The sequence below is a fragment of the Oncorhynchus mykiss genome, chromosome 12 (assembly GCF_013265735.2).
Source record: "Oncorhynchus mykiss isolate Arlee chromosome 12, USDA_OmykA_1.1, whole genome shotgun sequence".
Classification (NCBI taxonomy): Eukaryota; Metazoa; Chordata; class Actinopteri; order Salmoniformes; family Salmonidae; genus Oncorhynchus; species Oncorhynchus mykiss.
This window is the reverse complement of record NC_048576.1, coordinates 57,042,124-57,062,296: the sequence shown is the minus strand read 5'-3', so window position 1 is coordinate 57,062,296 and position 20,173 is coordinate 57,042,124. Positions and strand designations below refer to the sequence as shown.

The window sequence follows — 20,173 nt, the reverse complement described above, 5'->3', positions numbered from 1 at the left end:
CTGGTTATACGCTCTATCGGCAGGATAGAACAGAGGCATCTGGTTCAACAAGGGGTGGTGGACTATGTATATTTGGAAATAACAGCCGGTGCACGATATCTAAGGAAGTCTCGAGGTATTGTTCGCCTACCTAGAGAGTTTTCACCTGTATTTTTCATAGCTGTCTACATACCACCACAGAACAATGCTGGCACTAAGACCGCACTCAATGAGCTGTATTCCGCCATAAGCAAACAGGAAAACCCTCATTCAGAGGCAACGCCGGGGACTTTAATGCAGGCAAACTTAAATCCGTTTTACCAAATTTCTATCAGCATGTTAAATGTGCAACTAGAGGGAAAAAAACACAGAGATTCGTACAAAGCTCTCCCTTGCCCTCCATTTGGCGAATCTGACCATAATTCTATCCTCCTGATTCCTGATTACAAACAAAAATGAAAACAGTGACTCTGTAAATAAAAAAGTGATGAGACGAAGCAGATGCTAAGCTTACAGGACTGTTTTGCTAGCACAGACTGGAACATGTTCCGGGATTCTTCCGATGGCATTGAGGAGTACAATATATCAGTCATTAGCTTCATCAATAAGTGCATCGACAAAGTCATCCCCACAGTGACTGTACGTACATACCCCAACCAGAAGCCATGGATTACAGGCAAAATCCGCACTGAGTTAAAGGCTAGAACTGCTGCTTTCAAGGAGCGGGACACTAACCCGGAAGCTTATAAGAAATCGCGCTATGCCCTCCAATGAACCATCAAACAGGCAAAGCATCAATACAGGACTAAGATCGAATCGTACTACCCTGGCTCCGACGCTCGTCGGATGTGGCAGGCTTTGCAAACCATTACAGACTACAAAGGGAAGCACAACCGAGAACTGCCCAGTGACACAAGCCTATCAGATGAGCTAAACTACTTCTATGCTCGCTTCGAGGCAAATAACACTAAAACGTGCATGCGCTGACCAACTGGCAAAGTGTCTTCACTGACATTTTCATCCTCTCCCTGTCCAAGTCTGTAATACCAAAATGTTTTAAGCAGACCACCATAGTCCCTGTGCCCAAGAACACTAAGGTAACCTACCTAAATGACTGCTGACCCGTAGCACTCACATCTCTAGCCATGAAGTGCTTTGAAAGGCTGGTAATGGCTCAGATCGACACCATTATCCCTAGACCCACTCCAATTTGCATACCGCCCTAACAGATCCACAGATGATGCAATCTCTATTGCACTCCACACTGCCCTTTCCCACCTGGGCAAAGGGAACACCTAATACTGAGTCAGTGCTATTCATTGACTACAGCTCAGCGTTCAAAACCATAGTGCCCTCAAAGCTCATCAATAAGCTAAGGACCCTGGGACTAAACACCTCCCTCTGGAACTGGATCCTGGACTTCCTGACGGGCCACCCCCCAGGTGGTAAGGGTAGGTAACAACACATCCACCACGCTGATCCTCAACACAGGGGCCCCTCAGGGGTGAGTGCTCAGTCCCCTCCTGTAATCCCTGTTCACTCATGACTGCACAGCCAGGCACGACTCCAACACCATCATTAAGTTTGCCGATGACACAACAGTGGTAGGCCTGTTAACCGACAATGACGAGACAGCCTTTAAGGAGGACGTCAAAGACCTGGCCGTGTGGTGCCAGGAAATCGACCTCTCCCTCAATGTGATCAAGACAAAGGAGATGATTGTGGACTACAGGAAAAAGAGGTCTGAGCACACCCCCATTCTCATCGATGGGGCTGTAGTGCAGCAGGTTGAGAGCTTCAAGTTCCTTGGTGTCCATATCACCAACAAACTAACATGGTCCAAGCACACAAATACAGTCGTGAAGAGACCTATTCCCCCTCACGAGACTGAAAAGATTTGGCATGGGTTCTCAGATCCTCAAAAGGTTCTACAACTGCACCATCAAGAGCATCCTGATGGGTTGCATCACCTCCTGGTATGGCCAACTCCAACTGCAAGGCACTACAGAGGGTAGAGTGTACGGCCCAGTACATCATTGGGGCCAAGCTGCCTGCCATCCAGGACCTCTATACCAGGCGGTGTCAGAGGAAGGCCTTAAAAATGGTCAAAGAATCCAGCCACCCTAGTCATAGACTGTTCTCTCTGCTACTGCATGGCAAGCGGTACCGGAGTGCCAAGTCTAGGTCTAAGAGGATTCTAAATAGCTTCTACCCCCAAGCCATAAGACTTCTGAACATCTAATCAAATGGCTACCCGGACTATTTGCATTGGCCACCCCCTCTTTTACGCTGCTGCTACTCTCTGTTATTATCTATTCACAGTCACTCTAATAACTCTACCTACATGTACAGTTGAAGTCCGAAGTTTACATACACCTTAGCCCAATACATTTAAACTCAGTTTTTCACAATTTCTGACATTTAATCCTAGTAACAATTCCGTGTCTTAGGTTAGTTAGGTTCACCACTTTATTTGGTAGCATTGCCTTTAAATTGTTTAACTTGGGTCAAATGTTTCGGGTAGCCTTCCACAAGCTTCCCACAATAAGTTGGGTGAATTTTGGCCCACCCCTCCTGACAGAGCTGGTGTAACTAAGTCTGGTTTGTAGGCCTCCTTGCTCGCACACGCTTTTTCAGTTCTGCCCACAAATGTTCTATATGATTGAGGTCAGAGCTTTGTGATGGCCACTCCAATACCTTGACCTTGTTGTCCTTAAGCAATTTTGCCACAACTTTGGAAGTATGCTTGGGGTCATTGTCCATTTGGAAGACCCATTTGTGACCAAGCTTTTACTTCCTGACTGATGTCTTGAGATGTTGCTTCAATATATCCTACAACATTTCCCTATCTCATGATGTCATCTATTTTGTGAAGTGCACCAGTCCCTCCTGCCGCAAAGCACCCCCACAACATGATGTTGCCACCCCTGTGCTTCACGGTTGGGATTGGTGTTCTTCGGCTTGCAAGCCTCCCCCTTTTTCCTCCAAACATAACGATGGTCATTATGGCCAAACAGTTCTATTTTTGTTTCATCAGACCAGAGGACATTTCTCCAAAGAGTACGATCTTTGTCCCCATGTGCAGCTGCAAACCGTAGTCTGGCTTTTCTATGGTGGTTTTGGAGCAGTGGCTTCTTCCTTGCTGAGTGATCTTTCAGGTTATCTCGATATCGGACTCGTTTTACTGTGGATATAGATACTTTTGTTCCTGTTTCCTCCAGCATCTTCACAAGGTCCTTTGCAGTTGTTCTGGGATTGATTTGCACTTTTCGCACCAAAGTACGTTCATCTCTAGGAGACAGAACACGTCAACTTCCTGAGCGGTATGACAGCTGCTTGGTCTTCAGTTGTTTTGAAATTGCTCCCAAGGATGAACCATACTTGTGGAGGTCTACAATTTATTTCTGAGGTATTGGCTGATTTATTTTGATTTTCCCGTGATGTCAAGCAAAGAGGCACTGAATTTGAAGGTAGGCCTTGAAATACATCCACAGGTACACCTCCAATTGACTCAAATTATATCAATTAGCCTGTCAGAAGCTTCTAAAGCCATGATATCATTTTCTGGAATTTTCCGAGCTGTTTAAAAGCACAGTCAACTTAGTGTATGTAAACTTCTGACCCATTGGAATTGTGATACAGTGAATTATAAGTGAAATAATCTGTCTGTAAACAACTGTTGGAAAAATTACTTGTGTCATGCACAAAGTAGATGTCCTAACCGACTTGCCAAAACTACAGTTTGTTAACAAGAAATTTGTGGAAGGGTTGAGAAATGAGTTTTAATGACTCCAACCTAAGTGTATGTAAACTTCTGACTACAACTGTACATATTCCCTCAATTACCTCGATTAACCGGTGCCCCCCGCACATTGACTCTGTACAGGTACCCCCTACACATAGTCTCGCTATTGTTATTTTACTGCTGCTCTTTAATGACTTGTTCCTTTTATTTATTCTTATTATTCTTTTTTAAACTGCATTGTTGGTTAGGGGCTTGTAAGTAAGCATTTAACCTGTTGTATTCGGGCACATGTGACTAATAACATTTGATTTGAACCATTAACTCGCAGACAAATGCAATCGACACAAGTCATAAGCACAGTCAGAGACATAGGCAGACAGATTGGCAGACACATAGGGAGTAGTAGGAGCCAATCTAATAAGCCTATACAGTAGAATTATGAACCGATATAACGTAGGAAGTTGAAAGGGTTGGCTATGTATTTTGTAACTGTCCCAATATGCCCATGGGTTATATCTAAGCCCTTTCAACCTCTCAGAATCACATCAGCTTCAATGTTTTTCATGCAGAAGGAAATTAAACTCTTCAGATCAGAGAGATAAAAGAGATATCTCCGCACTCTTTTTGCTCACTTAACAGTTTCCTTTGGTGTTCTGTAATGAGATACATTTTAGATAAGATTTTAAGTAGCGAGGAGAAAGAAAAAGTGGACATACTTCATGTTGAAAAGCTATATCCCTCATGTGTCTTTTCTCCATGTCTATGTCTCGCTGCCCCCCTCCACCGCCCACCCCAAGGACATATGACGGGGAAGTGTGTGGGGAACACAACCAAGACGTGTGAGGTTGTAGCCTGGTGCCCTGTGGAAGATGACCACGCAATCCCAGAGTATGTAGGATCACTGAAAATTCTGTTAACACTTTACATAAAGCCTGTAGCTATAATAATGCATTACTTGTTATATGTACTGAATGTTACTTTGAACTGAACCAAGTGATTTGTAAGCTATTTTATGAAAGGAAAATGGTCTCCCTCCATTTTTTTAAGATGAACTCTCTGTATGTCTATGTATGTTTGATGTGTTAATGCTTTGTTTGTCTTCGTTTTCTATGTTCTACTGTTTTCCGTGCAGTCCCGCACTTTTGATGTCGGCAGAGAACTACACACTGTTCATCAAAAACTCTGTCACCTTTCCAGCATATGGTGTTAAGAGGTGAGTGACCCCTTTTTGATACACCCCTTTTTGAGTGACCCCTTTTTAATAAATCTTGCTTGTTTGTAGGTGACCAAATACTTATTTTCCACCATAATTTGCAAATAAATTCATAAAAAATCCTACAATGTGATTTTCTGGATTTCTGTCATAGTTGAAGTGTACCTATGATGAAAATTACAGGCCTCTCTCATCTTTAAGGGGGAGAACTTGCACAATTGGTGGCTGACTAAATACTTTTTTGCCCCACTGTATGTCACTCCCTTTGGTTCCTTCCCCAGGCGTTATTGTTTATGTTTCTGTGTCAGTTCTGTTAGTTGGTCGTGCTTCTTATTTTGTATTATGTTGTTTATTTATTAAAACACTCACTCCCTGAACTTGCTTCCTAACTCTCAGCGCACATCGTTACAAAGGCATATATACATTTTTCAACCATTTTCCATCTTAAAAATTTCTGGATAAACAGATGGTTAAGGGGTCTTAGAAATACATTGAAACACAATGTTGATGTAAAGATTCCAGCTGTCATGCCCTGGCCATAGAGAGGCTTTTATTCGCTATTTTGGTTAGGCTAGGGTGTGACTAGGGTGAGCATTCTACTTTCTTTATTTCTGTGTTTTATATTTCTTTGTTTTTTGCCGAGTGTGGTTCCCAATCAGAGGCAGCTGTTTATCATTGTCTCTGATTGGGGATCACATATAAGTTGTCATTCTCCTTTTGGTGTTTGTGGTATCTTGTTTTTTGTTGGCTCTGTGAAGCCTGCAGAACGTGACGTTCGTTATTCTTCTGTTGTTTTTGTTTGGTGTTCTGAGTAATTAAAGAATCATGAACACTTACCACGCTGCACCTTGGTCTCCTTCCGATGACAAACGTTACACCAGCCAACTAATAAAAACATTTAGTTTTGGAGACATTGATTGCCTTCTCTAAGTTTAAGAAATATTACCTTTTGCCTTGTAATTCCGTTACCGAAATCATAATAGTCACAAACCACAGTGGGGTCACCTGCTACTGTCCTCTCTTCCACTGGCATACTTTTCAGCTCAAAACTGTTTTCTTTCTCTTTCTGTTGTCTGATGGTCAAAGCAAGAGTGTTAAAGTGGCTAGTGATACATAAATTACATAAATAGCTAGGTGGCTAGTATTACAGATTAACAACAAAACGTTTTAGATGTATTTGTTCAATAGCCACGATCAAATGTATTTACAAGCATAGCACCTGCGAGTCCTGCACATCACCTGCAGCTAAAATCAAATCAAACGCTGTGTGTGTCACTCGACACTTTCTCTCCTCCGCCACGGATGATAATGGCTGTGTCAAAAAAAAAAATTCTAGCGTACTACATACAGTACCAGTCAAACGTTTGGACACACCGACTCATTCAAGGGGTTTTCTTTATTTTTCCATTTTCTACATTGTAGAATAATAGTGAAGACATCAAAACCATGAAATAATACATATGGAATCTTCAAAATAGCTACCTTATGAATTGATGACAGCTTTGCACACTCCTGGCATTCTATCAACGAGCTTCATGAGGAATGCTTTTCCAACAGTCTTGAAGCAGTTTCCACCTATGCCTAGCACTTGTTGGCTGCTGTTCCTTCACTGTGCGGTCCAACTCATCCCAAACTATCTCAATTGGGTTGAGGTCGGGTGATTGTGGAGGTCAGGTCATCTGATGCAGCACTCCGTCACTCCCCTTATTGGTCAAATAGCCCTTACACAGCCTGGAGGTATATTTTGGGTCATTGCCCTGTTGAAAAACAAATGATAGTCCCCCTAAGTGCAAACCAGATGGGATGGCATATCTCTGTAGTATGCTGTGGTAGCCATGCTGGTTAGTGTGCCTTGAATTCTAAATAAATCACAGACAGTATCACCAACAAAGCACCCCCACACCATCACACCTCCTCCTCCATGCTTCATGTTGGGATCTACACATGCAAAGATCATCCGCTCACCTACTCTCACAAAGACGACGGTTAGAACCAAAAATCTCAAATTTGGCCAAAGGACGTGTGAGACCAAAGGACAGATTTCCACTGGTCTAATGTCCATTGCTCGTGTTTCTTGGCCCAAACACGTCTCTTTTTATTATTGGTGTCCTCTAGTAGTGTTTTCTTTGCAGCAATTCGACCACAGAGTCTCCTCTGAACAGTTCATGTTGAGCTTTGTCTGTTACTTGAACTCTGTGAAACATTTATTTGGTCTGCAATCTGAGGCTGGTAACTCTAATGATGTTATCCTCTGCAGCAGAGGTAACTCTGGGTCTTCCTTTCCTGTGGCGGTCCTCATGAGAGCCAGTTTCATCATAGCGATTGATGGTTTTTGCGACTGCACTTTAAGAAACTTTCAAAGTTCTTGAAATGTTCTGCATTGACTGACCTTCATGTCTTATATAATGATGGACTGTCATTTCTCTTTGCTTATTTGAGCTGTTCTTGACATAATATGGACTTGGTCAAATAGGGCTATCTTCTGTATACCACCCCTACCTTGTCACAACACAACTGATTGGCTCAAACGCATTAAGGAAAAAATAAATTCCACAAATTAACTTTTAAAACCGTCTGATTCTGGACAACCTCTCCCTTTCTGTCTTTCTCACTCACTTTCAAGTTAATGTCACCTCTCCCAGCTCTTACTGACACCTACCCATGAACCCCCCCCTCTTTCCAGTTACTATATACAACATCCTCAACCACTGAGCACCAAACGACACCAGACGTCCACGGACATTGAAAAGTAGTTGAAATTTGGTCAGTCCACCCTGGCCTTGATGTTAATGTCCACAGATGAACCGGACTGGACTAAGTCTGAACCTATCATAGATGTATATTTCACAAGTTTGAATAGTACAATACAGTGAGTAGGCACAGTAGAGAATAGTACAATACAGTACAATAGAGTACAGTATATTGTACTCCCATGAAGTTATGGAAACAGGATGCAACTGATCTCAATTTCTAGTCTCATAGCAAAGGGTCTGAACACTTGCACATGAGGTATTTATGTTTTTTATTTTTAATAAATGTGCAAACATTTTCAAAAAACGTTTCGCTTTGTTATAATGGACTATTGTGTGTAGATTGCTGAGAAAAAAAATGTATATTTAATCCTTTTAGAATAAGGCAACAACATAATAAAATGTGGAAAAAGTCAAGGGGTCTGAATACTTTCCGAAGGCTGTATATGTGTGATGTAATACATTTATACAACGAGTGGGTAAAAGTACAATAAAAAAGTACATTATTCATATAATGATTTACATATACATAATTTTTTACCCCTTTTTTGTGATATCCAATTGGTAGTTACAGTCTTGTCCCATTGCTGCAACTCACCTATGGAATCGGGAGAGGTGAAGGTTGAGAGCTATGGGTCCTCGAAACATGACCCTGCCAAGCCGAACTGATGATACACAGCTCGCTTAAGCCAGCCGAACCAATGTGTCGGAGGAAACACCATCCAGCTGGCAACCGAAGTCAGCTTGCAGGCGGGAGAGGTGACCCACCACAAGGAGTCGCTAGAGCGCGATGGGACAAGGAAATCCAGGCCGGCCAAACGCTGGGCCAATTGTGCGCTGCCTTAAAAATGTTATTTTGATGAATTTATTCATACTATTTGATAGTCCCGACACAAATCTAGGTTTGCTACCCAAGCCGGCTGGTTGTTCGTTCTATCGGTTCGGTTGCCAGAGTCATGACCCAGTCGTTAAGTCTTTGTTCTGCATCTATGGACTCGACCCAGTCGTTCTATTACCATACTGGCAATGTTGTTATCCCTTGCGTGCTAGTTAGCCAAGTACGGCTAACTTACGGTCACGTCTAACAGTGCAGTCAGAATAACAACAAAATAGCTGCATTTGCATTTGTTTAAGCTGTTTTCTAGTGACAATTTACAGCATTTTGATACATCCATAACAATGAGCTAATGATACGCGATTTCACCTGGCATAGAAAATGTGTTCTCTTGTCAGGACACTTGTTCGGAGGAGCTAGCCAACAACACAGCTAGCAGAATCACTTAAAACGGAAGCTGGAAAGACTGCAAACTAGCTGCACTTTGTTTTGTTTTACCTGTTTTCTATTGACATTTCTTTGTATATATCCATAAAAATTATGCTAGTTTATAATTTCGACAGGCTGAGAAAAGTTGCCTGTCTGTCTGTCTCATCCCAACTCCCACCCTTACATTTTCCCATTACTATGGGAAAGCTGGAGATCGAATTTCAATACTGAAACAATGTTGCAAATGTCAGAGAGACAGACAGTAAGGTTTATACAAATCTCTGCTATTGAAAACCAATTGTTAGTCTAAAAGAAATGGAATGTCTAGATGGATAATGTCTAGATGCTTCTAACAGTGGATATCAACTTTATAAATTGTCTGACTGGGCTGATGAGACAGTGGATTTCACAGTGAAACGGAACAGGCATTTCAAAGTCATAGCTTTAGCCAGTGGTAACTTGTGGAATAGACACTGCCTGGAATGCGTTTTAACAAATCAGTGTCAAGGATTAGAGCCACCCATTGTATAAATGTATTACATCACACATATACAGTGCCTTCGGAAAGTATTCAGACCCCTTCACTTTTTCCACATTTTGTTACGTTACAGCCTTATTCTAAAATTAATGATTTTCTCCCCCAGCAATCTACACACAATACCCCATAATGACAAAGAGAAAACAGGTTTTTAAGAAACGTTTGCACATTTACTAAAAATAAAAAAATAAAAACACCTGACATAAGTATTCAGACTCTTTCCTATGAGACTCGAAATTGAGCTCAGCTGCATCCTGTTTCCATTGATCATCCAGATGTTTCTAGAACTTGATGGTAAATTTACCACCTGTGGTAAATTAAATTGATTGGACATGTGGAAAGGCACACACCTGTCTATATAAGGTCCAACAGTTGATAGTGCACGTCAGAGCAAAAACCAAGCCATGAGGTCGAAGGAATTGTCCGTAGAGCTCCGAGACAGGATTGTGTCGGGCACAGATCTGGGGAAGTGCACCAAAACATTTCTGCAGCATTGAAGGTCCCCAAGAACACAGTGGCCTCCACGATTCTTAAATGGAAGAACCACCAAGACTCTTCCTAAAGCTGGCCACCCAACTAAACTGAGCAATCGGAGGAGAAGAGCCTTGGTCAGGGAGGTGACCAAGAACGCGATGGTCACTCTGCCAGAGCTCCAGAGATCCTCTGTGGAGATGGGAGAACCTTCCAGAAGGACAATCATCTATGCAGCACTCCACCAATCAGGCCTTTATGGTAGAGTGGCCAGACGAAAGCTACTCCTCAGTAAAAGGTACATGACAGCCCGCTTGGAGTTTGCCAAAAGGCACATAAACGACTTTCAGACCATAAGAAACAAGATTCTCTGGTCTGATGAAACCAAGATTTAACTTTTTGGCCTGAATGCCAAGCGTCACTTCTGGAGGAAACATGGCACCATCCCTACAGTGAAGCATGGTGGCGGCAGCATCATGCTGTGGGGATGTTTTTCAGAGGAAGGGACTGGGAGACTAGTCAAGATCAAGGTAAAGATGAACGGAGCAAAGTACATAGAGATCCTTGATGAAAACCTCAGAACCTCAGACTGGGGAAAAGGTTCACCTTCCAACAAGACAACAACCCTAAGCACACAGCCAAGACAATGCAGGAATGGCTCCGGTTCAAGTCTCTGAATGTCCTTGAGTGGCCCAGCCAGAGCCCGGATTTGAACATGATCTCTGGGAGAGACCTGAAAATAGCTGTGCAGAGATGCTTTTAATCAAATTTGATCAATTTTAGAATAAGGCTGTAACATAACAAAATGTGGAAAAAGTCAAGGGGCCGTAATACTTTCCAAATTCACTGTATTGTGTATGTAATGCATTAAATAAGGATTGCGATGGCATGTGACAGCTAATCCATAAGTAGTGGTAGGAGTGATATAATTACCAGATCCATTCATGTTTAGGCAAGTAGTATCCCAAATGTGATATTGATTCAAATATCTATGTAGTTAAATAACCAGTACAGTAAGATATAAACTTGTCATCTTTTTTAACAATGATCTCTTCCCATTCCCTTCCCAGGAGTAACCTTGTAGAAGGTATCGACAATCAGTACATCAAGAGTTGTGTGTATGACCCGACAACGTCCCCACTGTGTCCCATTTTCAGACTGGGTGACTTGGTACAGCTGTCTGGCTTCAACTTCGCCACCATAGCCAAAGTGGTGAGCAATAATAATATACTATTTATGAGTGAAGCAGGTTTACAAGCACCTGTCAATCCATGGGTTGGCTGTGTGTTCGGTGTTGGTGATCATAGTGTTGGTGTTTATTGTTGAGTCATTGATCGATGGTGGTGTTATTGGTAACGAGAGTATGCTCTGACGAAGGTCATTACCGAGGGAAAGATGAGTAAAAAAAACAGAAATTGCTTCTGATTTAAGTGTCTGGAGACTACTTTTTCACTTAGGTGTTATTGGTACCTTCATTGATTGGCAATGTTGATGGCATAGTATTGTGTTGTTTGGGGTTAGTTGTACCCTCACTGACTGGATGTATTGTACTGATTGTCATGTGACAGGGCGGGGCGATTGGTATCGTCATTGACTGGACCTGTAACCTGGACTATGACCAGTCGGAGTGTAAACCGGTCTACACCTTCCACGGTCTCTATGGAAATCCCAATGAGATAGACATGGCTAGAGCGTCTGTTGGATACAACTTCCGGTAAATAAAACATCTGCCATGTGTGTCCTGTGTGGTCTTGCGGTTAGTGCTGCAGACTCTGGTACAACTTTATCCCATATTCGGTGTGGGTTTGAATCTGACTCACTGCCTTTCTGACTCGCAATCTTGCCTGCATTTCCTGTCTCATCTTCACAGTCCTAGCTCAATAAATCAGAAAAAAACCCCATCTGCAACAACAGTGAAGTATTTATTGACCTTTCTGTTAAGGGCCCCTTTCTTATTGTAAATCAAAAAGCCTGTTCTGAATTTTGAATAAGTGAAAGAAAAACACTTAGAAAGGGGTCTTGTTAGCCATGTGACTAAGAAGAGTATGCTCTATACGACTGTATACGACTGTATTCATTATACAGAGTACTCTTAGTTGCATGGCTTAGGTAATGTAAAAGGCAGAAGAGCGAGAAATACAGATCTGATTAAAGCACTAGCCTAGAGGCTGCTCAAATGTTTACATTTTGTGCTTTAGGTATGCAAAGCATTATATGGAGGACAAACAGGAAAAAAGAACACTTCTGAAAGTGTTTGGGATTCGATTTGACATCATTGTTCGTTCAGTGGTAAGTTCATGAAGTTCATGGTTGCGATCCTTGTAATGGTCCAGCCAGTGTTTCTGAATTCCTCCCTTGCAACGGTAGATGAAAACGATGAAGATTGTTAATCGTATTGTTATTTCCCAGGCCAGAAAATTTGATATCATCCCAACACTAACAGCTATAGGGTCTGGCGTTGGAATCTTTGGAGTGGTGAGTCTTGCAATACTACACATCCTATCTGGTATTTCAAAGCATACAGCATCTCAAGTAGGCTACAGTATCTCTTAAGCAGCTTGCATAGTGTAGACTAAACAAACAGCTTTAACTATTCAGTCGTGTGACAGCGGTAGTTATGAACACATAGTTAAATGTCCACTGAGTGTACAAAAGATTTGGAACGCCTTCCTATTATTGAGTTGTATCCCCTTTTGCCCTCAGAACAGCCTCAATTTGTCTTGCCCATTCGCCCTCTGAACGGCACACATACACAATCCATGTCTCAATTGTCTCAAGGCTTGAAAAGGATTCTTTAACCTGTCTCCTCCCCCTCATCTACACTGATTGAAGTGGATTTAACAGGTGACATCAATAAGGGATCATACAGTGCCTTGCGAAAGTATTCGGCCCCCTTGAACTTTGCGACCTTTTGCCACATTTCAGGCTTCAAACATAAAGATATAAAACTGTATTTTTTTGTGAAGAATCACCAACAAGTGGGACACAATCATCAAGTGGAACAACATTTATTGGATATTTCAAACTTTTTTAACAAATCAAAAACTGAAAAATTGGGCGTGCAAAATTATTCAGCCCCCTTAAGTTAATACTTTGTAGCGCCACCTTTTGCTGCGATTACAGCTGTAAGTCGCTTGGGGTGTGTCTCTATCAGTTTTGCACATCAAGAGACTGAATTTTTTTCCCATTCCTCCTTGCAAAACAGCTCGAGCTCAGTGAGGTTGGATGGAGAGCATTTGTGAACAGCAGTTTTCAGTTCTTTCCACAGATTCTCGATTGGATTCAGGTCTGGACTTTGACTTGGCCATTCTAACACCTGGATATGTTTATTTTGAACCATTCCATTGTAGATTTTGCTTTATGTTTTGGATCATTGTCTTGTTGGAAGACAAATCTCCGTCCCAGTCTCAGGTCTTTTGCAGACTCCATCAGGTTTTCTTACAGAATGGTCCTGTATTTGGCTCCATCCATCTTCCCATCAATTTTAACCATCTTCCCTGTCCCTGCTGAAGAAAAGCAGGCCCAAACCATGATGCTGCCATGTTTGACAGTGGGGATGGTGTGTTCAGCTGTGTTGCTTTTACGCCAAACATAACGTTTTGCATTGTTGCCAAAAAGTTCAATTTTGGTTTCATCTGACCAGAGCACCTTCTTCCACATGTTTGGTGTGTCTCCCAGGTGGCTTGTGGCAAACTTTAAATGACACTTTTTATGGATATCTTTAAGAAATGGCTTTTCTTCTTCTATACGACTGATTGTTGTCCTATGGACAGAGTCTCCCACCTCAGCTGTAGATCTCTGCAGTTCATCCAGAGTGATCATGGGCCTCTTGGCTGCATCTCTGATCAGTCTTCTCCTTGTATGAGCTGAAAGTTTAGAGGGACGGCCAGGTCTTGGTAGATTTGCAGTGGTCTGATACTCCTTCCATTTCAATATTATCGCTTGCACAGTGCTCCTTGGGATGTTTAAAGCTTGGGAAATCTTTTTGTATCCAAATCCGGCTTTAAACTTCTTCATAACAGTATCTCGGACCTGCCTGGTGTGTTCCTTGTTCTTCATGATGCTCTCTGCGCTTTTAACGGACCTCTGAGACTATCACAGTGCAGGTGCATTTATACGGAGACTTGATTACACACAGGTGGATTGTATTTATCATCATTAGTCATTTAGGTCAACATTGGATCATTCAGAGATCCTCACTGAACTTCTGGAGAGAGTTTGCTGCACTGAAAGTAAAGGGGGCTGAATAATTTTGCACTTCCAATTTTTCAGTTTTTGATTTGTTAAAAAAGTTTGAAATATCCAATAAATGTCGTTCCACTTCATGATTGTGTCCCACTTGTTGTTGATTCCTCACAAAAAAATAGTTTTATATCTTTATGTTTGAAGCCTGAAATGTGGCAAAAGGTCGCAAAGTTCAAGGGGGCCGAATACTTTCGCAAGGCACTGTAGCTTTCACCTGGATTCACCTGGTCAGTGTATATTATTTCTTTATGTTTATGATGCTAATAATCGTGTTGTGTTTCCGAAGGCGACTGTAGTATGCGATCTGATCCTTCTGTATCTACTACCAAAGAGGGAGTTCTACAACAACATGAAATTCAAGGTCACAGAAACAGTAGAGCAGGTGAGTTTGAGTTTCTAACTTTTTTGTAGCGTTGATCCTCAGTCATTCAGTTTAAACAAAAAAATGGGAGCATAGAGGCATTCTATAAATGCTAAGTTGTACAGAAAACTAGGCAGACAGACCCTCAACAATACACATAGTAATTTACCCAGCAGTTCATGTGTTTTCTCTAAGAAATACATGGTGTAATTGTCTCCTTCTTTGGGGAAGGCTACTAGGTCCCACTTTATTTGCATTGTCCCTAAGAGATGATCTCTGCATGCTCAAACTATCAGCAAACTATGGGAGAATCTCAATTGGATTGGCTCGATTACCTGCATCCTTTCCTCATTGGAGAGAAAACATGGAAACAAATGCACGTGTATAAAATTAGGCTCTCCTTCTCCACTAGCGTGTCATCAGGCAAATAACAATTAAAGAGAAGAAATCATTCTTGAATTGTGGTGGGAAGATGTCGGAAGATGCATGGCTTCCCGCGCTGCTGACAACTATTTTTTTCTGCTCATACAGGAGTAATAAAGGCCTTGTGCACTAATTTTGTGAAAACAAAAACAAAACAATTCAGATTTATCAGGGTGTGCTGCAGCACCCTCGGCACCCCTACTTCCGCGGCTATGCATTGGTGTTACTTTTACTACTGGTGGCACAATTGTATCATAATGGTAAAGCATATTTAAAGTAATTTAGTTGCCATATTAGTTGATTTAGAATGGGAAGATTTAAATAAATACAAAACAAAAAAATTAAGTTCATTTTTCCCATGCCAAAATGCCACCGCAATTCGAGAACGACCAATGTGTATGTAATGAGTTGTGCTAGACATTCTATAGATAAACGATAAGTAGCGTATCGTTTTTAAATGTGGGCATCCTTTTTCCCCCTGAGAAAAAAACTGCTGATTCAAAGTGGGTGCGGCGGATTTCAAAACTATTCCGTGGTAGAAGAGGAGCATTTGAGAATCTCCCTGTCAACTGCAACACTGTTTAATATGCCACAGCTTGGATGTGGACATGGGGTTAAAGGCGCTGTATGACCAATCCCAATTCGGTTTGGTTGTACAGCAGTTACGGTGATACAGTGTCTGCAGAAGTCAGGGCATTCATACTTATTGTGCTTTGCGGAGAAGAGTAGAGCTGTTGTGAAGAAGGTTGTCAACGAAATGAGTTTGTGTTTATACAGGACCTCTCGCCCCATCTACCGTCAACCATTCATGTCAATACCGAGCTACATCGATCGATACAGCGATACCTTGCGGAGCTCGATTTGGCCTCCACAAGCCTCCAGAGGCCCTGTAATTGCGTCACACCCTCCGTACGGAGCCTACGGAGCATTGGCGTTCAGGGTTAGGGTTGAGTTGGGATATGGAAATTAATCTAAGGTTGGAGTTAGGATGAGTGGATAGTTACTTGAATAGTTTGTTGACAAGTGAACATCTATAAAGCATCTATTGGGGACTATTCAAACAACGTGTTTATTTCCATCCCAGTTTTAAGTAACAGCATGCGTGGACAGATTCAAAGTCCTACTGTCATTCTGTAGTTAAAGTCTAAAAAAGCTGTCCCTAGATAGATATCCCTTCAGATGGTTACCAGGCAACACAGACAGATGATGTTCTGTTCTGACAGAAGTAGAGAAAACGGAGGGCAGATCTTAACCTGCTGTCCTCCTCTCTTGCTACTACTCCTACTCAGCTATTCTCTTTAAAGAGGCTAAATGAGACGGGAAGACCGTTGGTTTTTTATTTGCAGTGCGACAACCTGAGGCTGGGTATAAACACGTTCATCTATTACATCCCCGACGTCTATGCAGGACCACAAGTCTCAGCCAATATAATCCTACAACATAAAGTGAGTGCATGTAGTGAAAAGTAAAGTGTGCTTTGTCTTGGGGCAAGGTTGCTGGTGCATGCTGTGTTCTAACCCTGATCAATTGAGGGTTTTTGTGGGATTTTAGGTTATTTCATGATATTTTCACTGTTTTAATTTCCATTCATTGTTATATTTTATGTTGTGTTTTGCCTAATATATCTGTAACTACTGTATATGTATGCTGCTTTCTTGGCCAGGGTTTACTTGAAAAAGAGACTTAAATCTCAATGTGACTTCTCTGGTTAAAAAAAGCTTACAAAAAACCTGTTTAAAATGGAATATTATTTACCTTAATCTGGATGTAATTCACTTATATTCAACCCTCACATGAAGTAAATATTTTTTAAATACACTGCTCAAAAAAATAAAGGGAACACTTAAACAACACAATGTAACTCCAAGTCAATCACACTTCTGTGAAATCACTTAGGAAGCAACACTGATTGACAATAAATGTCACATGCTGTTGTGCAAATGGAATAGACAACAGGTGGAAGTTATAGGCAATTAGCAAGACACCCCCAATAAAGGAGTGGTTCTGCAGGTGATAACCACAGACTACTTCTCAGTTCCTATGCTTCCTGGCTGATGTTTTGGTCACTTTTGAATGCTGGCGGTGCTTTCACTCCAGTGGTAGCATGAGACGGAGTCTACAACCCACACAAGTGGCTCAGGTAGTGCAGCTCATCCAGGATGGCACATCAATGCGAGCTGTGGCAAGAAGGTTTGCTGTGCCTGTCAGCGTAGTGTCCAGAGCATGGAGGCGCTACCAGGAGACACGCCAGTATATCAGGAGACGTGAAGGAGGCCGTAGGAGGGCAACAACCCAGCAGCAGGACCGCTACTTCCGCCTTTGTGCAATGAGGAGCAGGAGGAGCACTGCCAGAACCCTGCAAAATGAATTCCAGCAGGCCACAAATGTGCATGTGTCTGCTCAAACGGTCAGAAAGACTCCATGAGGGTGGTATGAGGGCCAGACGTCCACAGGTGGGGGTTGTGCTTACAGCCCCCAGTTTGGCTTACAGCCCCCAGTTTGGCATTTGCCAGAGAACACCAAGATTGGCAAATTCGCCACTGGCGCCCTGTGCTCGTCACAGATGAAAGCAGGTTCACACGTGACAGAGTCTGGAGACGCCGTGGAGAACGTTCTGCTGCCTGCAACATCCTCCAGCATGACCGGTTTGGCGGTGGGTCAGTCATGGTGTGGGGTGGCATTTCTTTGGGGGGCCGCACAGCCCTCCATGTGCTCGCCAGAGGTAGCCCGACTGCCATTAGGTACCGAGATGAGATCCTCAGACCCCTTGTGAGACCATATGCTGGTGCGGTTGGCCCTGGGTTCCTCCTAATGCAAGACAATGCTAGACCTCATGTGGCTGGAGTGTGTCAGCAGTTCCTGCAAGAGGAAGGCATTGACTGGCCCGCCCGTTCCCCAGACCTGAATCCAATTGAGCACATCTGGGACATCATGTCTCGCTCCATCCACCAACGCCACATTGCACCACAGACTGTCCAGGAGTTGGCGGATGCTTTAGTCCAGGTCTGGGAGGAGATCCCTCAGGAGACCATCCACCACCTCATCAGTAGCATGCCCAGGCGTTAAAGGGAGGTCATACAGGCACGTGGAGGCCACACACACTACTGAGCCTCATTGTGACTTGTTTTAAGGACATTACATCAAAGTTGGATCAGCCTGTAGTGTGGTTTTCCACTTGAATTTTGAGTGCGACTCCAAATCCAGACCCCCATGGGTTGATACATTTGATTTCCATTGATAATTTTTGTGTGATTTTGTTGTCAGCAAATTCAACTATGTAAAGAAAAAAGTATTTAATAAGAATATTTCATTCATTCAGATCTAGGATGTGTTATTTTAGTGTTAGTGTGTTTATTTTTTTGAGCAGTGTACATCTTACATGCTTTGTTTGGTTTCTCTTGAGAGTTTTAGGTTTAAAACAAGGGACACAGGAACTAGTCAGATACAAATGGATCCTTCTAAGTCTGAGTCTGTCTTTCAGGAACCTTTAGACGAGTTCTCGTCAGAAAAATAAGTATCCAAGGTAAGCACATTGTGTGTGTGTTTGTGTGTGTGTGTGCGTGTGTACGCGTGTGCACATGCATGCGTGTTTGTGTGCACCATTTTGATCACCTTAAACTGTAAAAGTTGGTTAAAGTGAGTGAAAGACCAAAATATATTGTGCTGTAGCATATAATTGACGTCTTCTTGGCCACACAGAAACATTCAGATGAGGTGCTAGTGCATCACTGACTTACTGCAATCAATCTGAGGTTTGTGTTGACTGGTGTGGGTCCTCTGGTTTCTGTTGGAATACTTCAAACAAATCCCTTCTCCTTTCCTCCCTTCCTTAAAGGAATAATCCACTCATTAGTCCACTGTTGAAATCGTCCCAAAAATGTTTGCATGTCAGCAGTGAAGCTTTCAAGCTGTAGCACTTTTAAGATGCGTGTAGCACTGCCACATCATCATGATGATACATTACGCATGTGGTAGTGCTATACTTTGCTTTTTGAAAGTAATTTATCTTGAAAACTGACATGCTAAACATTTTGGGACTGTATTAACAGTTCACTGGGCACAAACTGGTTGAATCAATGTTGTTTAAACATCATTTGTCAACGTATTATGACGTGGAATGTACGTGGAAAATACATTGGATTGGAAAAAAGTAATAAACTATTGTTGCGTGGTGCCTAAGAATAGCCCTTAGCCGTGGTATATTGGCCATCTACTACACCCCTTTGGGTCTTAGGCCCAGAAGCTAGGATATGCATATTATTAGTGAATTTGGATAGAACACTTTCTAAAACTGTTTGAATAATGTCTGTGAGTATAACATAACTGATTTGGCAGGCGAAACCCCGAGCACAATCCATCCAGGGAATTATTTTGAGGTCAATCTGTTTTCCATTAGTTTTCTATGGTAAGCCCATTTTAATAGGAATCTGGTTGCAGTTCCTATGGCTTCCACGTGATGTCAGTCTTTAGAAATTGGTTGATGTTTTTCTTTTGAGAAATGAAGAAGTAGCCCTGTTCTTTCCATGTGTCACTCCAGGTGGACTCTAGTCTTTTGGTGCGTGCGACCTGGAACGCGCTTCACTTTGTTTTCGTCCGGTATTGAACACAGTTTATCTCGTCTTAAATTGTATAATTTATTTACGTTTTACGATATCTAAATTTGGATTAGGAACGTTGTTTGAAATGTTTGGACCAAGTTTACATGTAACTTATTAGATACTTTGTAGTCATGTTGGGCGAGTTGGAACCGGTGTATTTTCTGAATCAAACGCACCAAATAAATGGACATTTTGGGGGTATAAAGAAGGAATTTATCGAACAAAAGGACCATTTGTGATGTTTCTGGGACATTTGGAGTGCCAACAGAAGAAGATCTTCAAAGGTAAGGCATGAATTATATCGTTATTTCTGAGTTTTGTGTCGCACATGGCTGGTTGAAATATGACTTTCATGTGTTTGTATGCAGGGTGCTGTCCTCAGATAATCACATGGTCTGCATTCGCCGTAAAGCCTATTTGAAATCCGACACTGAGGCACGGTTAATAAGAAGTTAAGCTTTATTTGGATGTATTATACATGTATGTTTTCTGAATTTATATAATGAGTATTTCTGTTTTAGAATTTGGCGCACTGCAATTTCACTGGATGTTGTCAAATCAATCCCGTTATCGGGATCTGAGCGGG

General features: G+C 42.1%; 1 protein-coding gene across 6 annotated transcripts in view; it reads left to right on the top strand.

Annotated features, from left to right (window-relative positions):
• LOC110537827 (P2X purinoceptor 1) overlaps positions 1–20,173 on the top strand; it is a 52,646-nt gene that overhangs the window by 27,220 nt on the left and 5,253 nt on the right. For 2 of the 6 annotated variants that reach the window (XM_036937859.1, XM_021624244.2), the window contains exons 5-13: positions 4,522–4,612; positions 4,857–4,937; positions 11,031–11,172; positions 11,529–11,674; positions 12,159–12,249; positions 12,370–12,435; positions 14,492–14,587; positions 16,336–16,434; positions 18,471–18,512. In XM_036937859.1, the coding sequence (XP_036793754.1) occupies positions 4,522–4,612; positions 4,857–4,937; positions 11,031–11,172; positions 11,529–11,674; positions 12,159–12,249; positions 12,370–12,435; positions 14,492–14,587; positions 16,336–16,434; positions 18,471–18,503 (845 nt within the window). In that variant the 3' untranslated portion in view covers positions 18,504–18,512. Of the gene's footprint in view, positions 1–4,521; positions 4,613–4,856; positions 4,938–11,030; positions 11,173–11,528; positions 11,675–12,158; positions 12,250–12,369; positions 12,436–14,491; positions 14,588–16,335; positions 16,435–18,400; positions 18,513–20,173 lie in introns of all 6 variants that reach the window. The other 4 variants (XR_005035031.1, XR_002475681.2, XM_021624245.2 and 1 more) reach the window with 4 other exon arrangements.